The 10,067-nt window shown below is 44.0% G+C and overlaps 1 protein-coding gene across 1 annotated transcript; it reads left to right on the top strand.

The window, feature by feature from the left end:
- Positions 1-249: 249 nt before the first annotated feature.
- Positions 250-7,713, top strand: LOC119887690 (zinc finger protein ZFPM1-like; the record flags this gene model as incomplete). Its single annotated transcript, XM_038698336.1, is given in 6 exon segments — positions 250-436; positions 439-558; positions 1,556-1,633; positions 1,636-1,788; positions 1,940-2,182; positions 2,370-7,713. Coding segments are annotated over 6 exon segments (3,459 nt in total), but the record flags the coding sequence as incomplete, so codon positions are not given.
- Positions 7,714-10,067: the final 2,354 nt, after the last annotated feature.

Raw genomic sequence — 10,067 nt, forward strand, 5'->3', positions numbered from 1 at the left:
AAGTAAAGTTTCCAGTTTTCCTGACTCCCATCAACCAGTAACTCTACTCACTAGGCCTTTTTCAGCACAGCTGTACTGGAATCATCATCAATGATTTTAATTCCACCTTAGAGTTTCCTGTAATGACAAGTCAAAACTGTCAAATCTCACTACCACCCCAAAATAGAGTCAATTCATAACATTAACTGGTATGAAAAAGAAAAGTTCATTATCATATCATATCTACCAAACTAGGGATATTCTTCCTAGACAAAAGAAAAGTTCTCTTTTGTGTGTCAGTTTCCAATCGTGACACGGGCCTGTGTGTTTTCAGGTGAGGAGTTGTTCTGTAAGTTAACCAGAGAGCTTGCAGCTGGTGAAAGGCTCCTGGCTTTCCTGTCACCTTCTCCGGACTCTCTCCTCCCGTTGGCCCAGCTCTCTCCTCCGCTCAGCCTCGTCACCAGAAACAACCTGTGGTGAAGGAGGAGATGTTGTATCCGGCGGCGCTGCACTCAGACATCCAGCTCCTCCCACAGCAAGCTGGCATGGCCGCGATCTTGGCTACTGCCGTTGTAAATAGTGAGTGTATTTAAGGCATGACAATATTGATTTGATTTGTTGGCAGTATACATGCTTTTGTATTTATATATATAGTATATAATTAGGTTCTAATTCGGTTGACAAAGTTATCAATTTTAATCCAACTAAGTAATTGATTACTATCTAATTTGGTTAGAAGTTAGAATCAGAATCAGAATTTAAATCTATAGTGGTATCAAATGTACTAGAAAAATCAACAATATAATAGAAATGCACAGAAGGTTAGATTTCCTTAGAATATGTATTTAAAATGCACAAAAATATGAGATGTGGTTTATGAAGTATTATATCCAATACCGGATCCCCCTCTATCTTTTATGCTATACATTATTTGTCTTGACATTGCTGTTCTGATCATTGATATATAACCTGGTGAATAGGCCATTACAGCTACTACAGTTTACTATTTGTCTTAAGGATTTAATGTTCCCTTGGCCACAAGATGACACTATAGCTCTTTAACAACTGGCATCATTGCTCAGCTGCAGAGGATTTTGTCTGCTGCCACTGCTACTCTTTAAAATGTTCTATTGACTAGGTGCTAATGTCTGTGGCTGATGCCCAAACACACAAACACATACACTCACATTTGAAAATAATTGGATGTTGATAAAAATAACCCAGATGATGAGACGTATTATAGTTATTGATCACATAACCTGTGGCCTGTTGCCTTGGATACTCAGCAAGGGAATGTGTGTGCGTGTGTATGTGCGTGCGGCATACATTGTACTTGCTCAATCTACTACAGCTGTTGATTGACTTCTGAAAATGGCTTGTGTAATATGCCCACATATTTTAGGTATATTTGCACATGCTACGTGAGGGTCCATGTAAACACTACTGCATCAAAATTAGACCCAAAATTAAGGTTTCTGATTCATCAGTAGTGGTTTTCTTCAAGTTGCTCAACCCATACTGATTTGTTGTTCTATTTAGTTAACTAACTGAAAATGTATGTTCTGCTGGCTATCAGAGGACATTTTCCCATGCAAGGACTGTGGGATCTGGTACCGCAGTGAGAGGAACCTACAGGCACACCTTATGTACTACTGTCCAGCCGTCAAAAGCAGCCAGCCGCAGCCTCGTCCCCTCCGCAAGACAAACCCAAGGAGTCCTACCCCAATGAGCGCATCTGCCCCTTTCCACAGTGCAACAAGAGCTGCCCTAGTGCCAGCTCGCTGGAGATCCACATGCGCACACACAGTGGTGAGAGCAAGCAGACAAAGGGTCAGAACACGAAGGCCTAACTTGCAGATACTTGTCCAGTGTGCATTCATCAACCAGTTCATTAGAATGTCTGGAAGATGAGCTCACTGTTTGTCCCTCTATCTTACTGTTCCTTTCTGTCCTTCCACAGGTGAGCGTCCGTTTGTCTGTCTCATCTGTCTGTCAGCCTTCACCACTAAAGCAAACTGTGAGCGCCACCTTAAGGTCCACACAGACACGCTGAACGGGGTGTGTCATGGCTGTGGCTTCGTCTCCACCACAAGGGACATCCTCTACAGCCATCTGGTCACCAGCCACATGGTTTGCCAGCCTGGATCTCGCAGTGAGGTCTACTCCCCAGGGCCTGGCCTTCCCAAGCTGCCCCTGTCCACTGGTAAGTCATACCATCATGGTGACAATTAATTTTCAACATCAGAGTGAGTTGTTAGTACTGTGTGAGATGAGATTGTACAGACAATGTTGTAATGTGTTGGGGTTCAGTTGTTGTGAATCTTGCCATTCTAAATCCATTCATATGTAAGCTACTTTTATAGGTCACTAATCAGGCCTCTCTTCGTCAGGTCTCAGTCCAGGAGACTCTGGTGTGGTGCTTAGGTGTCAAGTGTGCGGCCACAACTCTGACTCCCCAGCCCAGCTTCAGCAGCATGTACGAACCCACCTAGAGGTCAGGGTTCCAGTCGAAAGGAGCCCCACCCCGCGCCAAAGTACCCCTTCATCAGTTGACCACCCCCAGCTCCAGCCGTCGCCCCAGGAGAGGGAGCCCCTAGCTTGTGTTCCTAAGCCAGACTCATCCAGCCCGGGCGCAAACGGTGGCTCAGCCACGCCTCGAGACTATAGTCCTCCTGATGCTCCAACCACTGATCTAAAGATCAAAGAGGAGCCTCATTCAGACTCCGAGACAGAAGAGCAGCACATGGAGATTAAGGAGGACGGAGAGGGGGGGGAGGAGGAGGAGGAGGAGCAGGAGGAAGAGGAGGAGGTTGGTGAAGAGGAGGGGGATCAAGAAGCAAGAAGAAAAACAAAGGAAGAGCAAACGGGGACCTCCTCCTGCCAGACATCGAAATCGCCGAAGAGTCCAGCCAACACATCCGTGAAGGCAGAACCAACTAGTCCCACCCCGGGTTCTAGCCCTGCCCATGTGGGAGGTACAGGGTCAGTTCTACCAGGAGGAGCAATGTTCTTGCCTCAGTACATGTTTAAGCCCGAGGCAGCCATTTTGCCTCAGGCCTCAGAGATACTGGCTAAAATGTCAGAGATGGTCCACAGCCGTCTGAAACAGGGCCAGACAGTTCCTCAGACCAACCCAGCGGCCTTCTTCCCCTCTGGACCGACTGCACCTACAGCTGCAGCCACTCCGCCTCACAAAGGAGCCACCTGCTTTGAGTGCGATATCACCTTCAACAACATTAACAACTTCTATGCACATAAGAGGCTGTACTGCTCCAGTAGGCACCACGGAGAAAGTGCCACCTCAGCTTCAGGCCCTGGATCAACAAGGGATGCAGCCCCAGCCACGGTGCCTTCCAGCGGGGCACACGGCTCATCCACATCTCCTCAGGGTGGAGCAGCAAGTAGAGCTGCCTCTGCCTCCCCTACTGACTCTGACCCTCCTGCAGGGAGTGGAGCAGCAGAATCTAGGAGGGTGGTGGAAGTGAAGACAGAAACCCCTTTGGGGAGAGAGGGAATATCATCCTCTTCTGAAGGGGAAGGCGGTGGTGGAAGTGTTGGCGGAGGAGGAGGAGGAGGAGGAAGAGCAAGCGAAGGCAGCCAGAGTCCTGCTAGTGGTTCTGCAGAGGACCTAGAAGACAATCCCAATACAACATTCTGCCAGGCTTGCAACATCCGCTTCAGCCGTCATGACAACTATACTGTTCACAAACGTTTCTACTGCGCGTCACGCCATGACCCGTCCAACCAGCGAGCCGTACACATGACCAAGGCAACCACCACAGCAGCCTTCCTTCCCCAGCCAATCCGCACACGCAAGAGGAAGAAGATGTACGAAATTCACATGGCCAGAACTGAAGCCTTAGCTAACGCTGCTGCTGCCGCCGCCGCCGCCACTGCCGCCGCCGCTGTCACGATTGCTGCCTCTGCCCCTTCCCCCTCCGTACTGGGCCTGGCAGTGAAGCGAGAAGTTTCTCCCAGCGGGGCAGATAGCTCCAGCCCCGAAGGAGATGGCCCAATTGACCTGAGCAAGAGGCCCCGTCTGAGAGAGGTCACACAGCACAGCAGTAGCAGTATTCTCCCTGCCCTGCCTCTTACTGACTACCACAAGTGCACCGCCTGCAGTATCAGCTTCAACAGCATTGAGAACTACCTGGCTCATAAAACCTACTATTGCCCTGCCACCACCCTCCAGCCCCACACCTTGGAGCAGCTTCACAGGCTCAAGAGATCGGCCTCTACCTCTCCCAAAAGCAGGTCTCAACAGGAGCGCCCAGATCTTCTGCACCCTATGGAGGCTAAAGCTCTACCATCTGAGTGGGTTGCCCAGGCTCAAGGTACCTCGTCCAGTCCTCACCCCTCTGCCTTACCGGCCTCCAATGCCACATCTCCTCCCCATACGACCACCACACTTGCAGCCACCCCAGGAGCTGGAGCCAAAGGTGTAGATGCCAGTTCCCCTCAGGTGGTCTGTCCATACTGCCCTAACAGGCTCATCACCTGCGACCTGATGGAGCACTTCAAGAGTACCCACGGCCTGTTTGTAACCATTCAGCCACCCCAGGAGGTTCTACCCCAGCGAGGCTGTGCAGTCAGCCGCAGCCCCAGCCTTAGTCCCAGGGATGGAGCTGCTGCAGCCACCTCGACCACCCTAAACAGCCAGCCCAGACTGGTGTCCCGAGTGCACAGAGACAGCATCAACGGGCAGGCAAGGAGCAGTACAACTTCTCCCGTCTCCCCACTGGTAAATGGCAGCCCTTCGGCTGGGGGTGGATCTCCGTCGGCCGGCTCACCTCTGCCCGTGTCTCCCCCAAGGGCTTCCTCTCTGACTTTGTCACCTGTGCCTGAGGTCCTGAGGGAGACGGTGGGGTCATCCCACCTTCCAGACAAGTCCATCCCAAGCGAGGCTTCCCATCCCATGTCTGGCCCTAAAACTACTGTGATCTCCCCTGTCCAAAATGGTAACTCCCGCTTCTGTCGGCTGTGCAACATCAAGTTCAGCAGCCTCTCCACATTCATAGCTCATAAGAAATACTACTGCTCTTCTCACAGTGCTGAACACGTCAAGTGAGCTGCGTAATTCTATTCTTCTTCTTCCCTTTCCCTTCTCTTTCTGAGTGGAGGCTTTTCCTCCCTAAGTTCCAAGAAGCTCGGATGTCCCTCCTCTTTTGCCAGTCCTCCCACATGGGTGCCAAAATGGCGCATGACCATGAATGACAATGAATGACTGTTACGCAGCGTGGCGGGGCCTGATGCCCAACTGCTCCAGAGCAGAATTTGCAGGTGGTGTTACTAACATTACATGATATTCCTCCTCCTATGGGTCAAAGTTTGTAGTACACTAAAAGCTGAGACAGATGCTACCTGCACACACTGGTGTGCCCTCGTCCCCTAGATCATTGTACCCCAGTACCCAATTCAACATCTACCAATCCCAGGCCTCACAGTTTGTTGCATTATGGGACGTTAAAAAGATTAATGTTAACAACCTCTTTTCTGTCTCTCCGTTGACCTGAATTCACAACGGCAGTAATTAGATTCTGACTGCCGGAGGAATTTCTGACTGATGACGATATAGTAAGGATGATGCTGATTAAGATGAGTCCTGAGTCTTTTCCTGAGCTCTTAACGTTCCAGACCTTAACGAAGGAATCCTTTCTCTTGTGTGGAAAAGACTTGATCATTGTTAATGTTTTTATTATCTGTGCATAGTGTATGATGTCTGAAAAAAAGAATTCTATAATGCTTTTGGTTTCAACACTGGCTCTTTTTTGCTTACCAGAGAAGCTAAAGTGTTTTTAGCTGAAAAAGAAATATGCGGTATCACAATGTTACTAATTACTGAAGGATAATATTTCAAAATGGGCAGTTTTTTCTTTTCTTTCATACACACTTTTTTATTTTCTCTTTAAAATGCAAGGGAGAAAAAAATGTGAAATATTTATCTTTTAGTCCTCACTGATTTCATGTCAACAGAAAACTACCTACCTGGTGTCCAAGAGTATTTGTATTTTTTATTTGTATATTTTTCATACTGTTGGAAGGAACTGTTTGGATCTGGGTGTGTTGAAGTGTATTTTCTAAATGTAGATATGTAATATCTTCTCACAGTAATCACTGGGATCACACTGAACTTTGTTATCATGTTAGCATTTGGTGTTCTGTTTAATTGATGGTGAGGTCTGAAAACCAGCACTGTGTTCATTCTCTTGTACCTTGATGATTAACAACAGAATTAGACCAGAACTGCTTCCTCACTTATAGGTTTTCACATCAGCAAGTTGAAGAGCGCTTAGTATACTGTATGTGTTTATACTTTAGTGAGAATGAAGCAGCATCTTAAATTTTAGGCAATACAAAATTCAAATTTTCAATCAATCTTAATTACCAGCCTCCATATCATGCAAAGTTTGACCTTTGAGGACACACAGCTTTACATTGTTTGTTTCAAACTGTCATTTCAGACTTTTACTGAGGGATACACATCAATGCTTCGGTGTCTAATACACATCTTAAAAGATGTTGGGGTTTTATTTTGTTTTTTTTTAAATGTTTGTGTTTCTGTCCGGCAATGAAGGCATAGCAGGGAATAGTCACATCTTAGTAACACCTCACGCAGTAGAGTAAGCACATATTTAGTAACCACGTATTGTGGCCCATGATGGGTGTGAAAGAGAGGCTGAGCTCTTCCTCTCTCACTTTATTGCTCTCTCACTCATGCACACATACTCGCACACAGTTTATGTCACACGTTCCCGTGCTGCTGTTGCAGATGCAATACAGTGTTAGCTAGAACTGTGAAATACTTTTTTTCCAATATTAATGCAAACTTGCCAATGGAAGGCTCATTTTAAGTTTTTAAGGCCCAGTTTTGAATATTGCAACCAGATTTGGTTGTGTCCCCCCCTAAATTCTAAAAAAGGAACATTTCCCATAGGAGTTTACTCTTGTCAGGTGCAAGAGCCTTTAAAACAGCATTTGGACCGTCACACTTTCATTCATCATTCATCATTAGGTGTGATAGCAGCTGCTATTACACATTTTTGACTGTAAACCTACCAACACAGGACAGATCTAGACCTCTGTTTCTTCAGTAATAGCATTAAAAGACCCACACATACCTCTATTAATGTTCACCTTATCTGTATGTCCCCAAAACTGGAAACCACATGTAAAAGTGAAGGATTTTCTAAGATAATTACAAATTCCTAGTTGATTTTCTGCTCTGCCGTGGTTTAGAGCAGCACTGTAACAGACACACATTACCACTAAGTGTTTACAATTGTGCTGGTCTGTCTCTCTCCCTTCTTAAAAGGAGAGATAAGAAGCAGAAGAAAGTCACAGTCATGTCAACTAGTCACAGATTGAGGAAGTGAGTGACAACACATTGAACGTCATCCTTTGAACTTATCCCCATTTAATTGCACTGTGTTGTATAAAAAATATGCTGGATGTTTTAGTTTTAGGGACTTTTTTTGTAATGTATTTATGTTATACAGAACTTTTCCCCATCCAAAATGCATCATCGTTTTACCTTGAAGGACTTTATGAAAAAGTTTAACCCTTGCATAAAACTTTGTTTTTTGTTAATGATTCCTCTGATGTCCAGTCCATAATGGAGAAAATCACAATGAATGTCAAAAACTTTTATTTCAGTTTTTAAACTTCATTTCAGTTTCACTACACTCTTGTCCAAACTATGCATGGGAAATAAAAAAAGTTCTGTGAGACACTGAAGAGTGTGACTGTACTTCTTTTTCTATACAAGATTCTCGTCATGTATTTGAGAGGGAGTCCTTGACTTTTGGAGGTGCTTGATTCACCATTGCTTATAAATCACTTCCTTTCATAAGAAAGCTTTGAGTGCGCTGTTTCTTTTTGCTACTGGCTGGTGAAAAAATGCTGAATGAATCATCGGTTTTCCTTTTAAAATAATGTGCATGAGTAACGGTACCTGTAAGAAGAAAAGCTTTCCAAGGCTGCTCCAATCAATGGCAAAGTGAACAGACGAAAACAATGGTACCTTCAGCCTGCACGCAGACAAAATCAATTGATGCATATTTCCAATTGACTGTCTCACCCCGTGTTTTACCCTTCAATTATGTGAATTAACATCTCCCTGTTACATTCACTTTCAGCTCATTTTAATATGCTACACTGCCATGATAACTACAAACTAACCAGACCATTCATGAGAATGTTAGCAGCTCCTCATTCCATTTTCCAGAGCTGAGTATTTGCTGGAACACAAAGAGATGCTGTGTAATGGCACAGATTATACACTACCATTATTTTAGTTTCAGAAAACTTTGAAAAACTATTGAAGTACTGTAATACAGTTTTCAGTTGTTGAAAAATGTAATAAACTGCTACAATATACCAACAATCTAATAATCCACCCATAGTAGATACTGTAAATAGATTGTCCCTTTTACAATTTGTTGAATTGATTAGGCACATACAGTATGTGTTGCAATTGGTTGGACTAATATAGGCACTTTTTGTTTATAAATTTTTGTATTGATTTGCATATCATAGTGATGTTACAAAAAATAAAAAAGAATGTAACTAAATGTGTAAATGTGTGGGGGTTAACTAAAAACAAGTGAAAACAGAAATTGTTTTATCAAAGTGTTTGAAGTAGACTAATTTGATATAAAGGGCCTTATTTTAATTACGTGTGCGCAACAAGTGCAGAGTGTTAGGTCTTGGGCACACAGACTGTGGTGGTGTCTCCAAGCGCACCTGTTTTTTGGTTCATGTATGTGCAGCAGCTCAAAGTATAATATACAAAAATACGGTGGCCCTGAGAGCTCAACGCACTGCAACTTTAGAAAACAAATGCAAATAGACACGCTGCAAAAACAGACAACATGAAATGATACAGAAAATAATTAAGTTTTTCTTAGGTTTTAATAAAATTTTATAAAATTTCATGTGCACGGTAAAGAACAGTCAGAAATTCCACAAATTTGAAAACATCTCACAAACAGAAATTTATTTATTTTTATTTTGTTTTCTGTTAAATTTGATTACCCTCTTCCATACAAAAACAGGAAAACAACACATCACAGCCACTGCCGTCTATAAGTCAGCTAGTTCGTAAAAACTCTTTCTCAGCTTTGAGCCACAGTGGGACAGAAAGAGAGAAACTTAGGGTGCATTCAGACCAGGAAAGTCCTCTAGTTCACTTGCTTTGGCCCGGACCAAATACAATATTGATATATATTTTTTTTGTTTGGTGCGGTTCACTTTCACTCTGCCCTTTTTGCAAGTGAACCAGAATTTGTGAACAAAACCACATGTGTGCTAATCCATCCACTCATTAGACAGAAATTCAGGAGCGGGGAAAAGTAGGAAGCGCAGAAGTTGGCTAAATAATCATGGCTCCTCTGAGTGCAATTTTTCCTCTTTAAACGATTCAGTGAGACTCCATAGACTCTGCTGTCGATTTGCACTACGGTAGCATTTTTCTACAAGGCAGCATAGATCGTCAGGACACCGGCACTGTGCAGAAGACAGATCAGGTATAAAGGTTGAATTCATCGAGAGAAGCAATGTTCAGACAACCAGATTAACATATTATTACATCAGAAATTATTACTGCTAAGATTGCTACATACTGCTATGTGCAGTGCTCTCACTAATGAGTCATGTTTAGCCATTTCATCACCCCTAAATACTACAAATCTGACCCTGTCACACTGATTAGGCATACAGTACATTTGTCTACAGACATGTCAGTCATAGGAGGTAGTTATCAGTGTAATTAAAGACACAATCTGCACTACTGAGTACTGAATATCCTATAGGCTTCCTATTGATAGGCCTGTTGTTGTTTCAGCATGCTATCTGAAACTGTCTATAGCCTACTGACCAGTTAACAAAAACTCATACACATTTCTTTAATATGACAATTTATCTTTCTTCCTCCACTACAGGAGAATCTGGGTCAACTGAATCTGAAACCATGTACCTCTGATGGTGATTTGGGAACAATAGTACAAGGATTTAAGGATAAGTGGGGATTCCCCCAAGTTGCTGGAGATGCTCCCATATATCCATCAATCACGCCATTACATTAATTACAT

Source organism: Micropterus salmoides, unplaced genomic scaffold, assembly GCF_014851395.1.
Source record: "Micropterus salmoides isolate LMB-PRFRI ecotype aquatic unplaced genomic scaffold, ASM1485139v1 Ms_hic_scaffold_4261, whole genome shotgun sequence".
Lineage (NCBI taxonomy): Eukaryota > Metazoa > Chordata > Actinopteri > Centrarchiformes > Centrarchidae > Micropterus > Micropterus salmoides.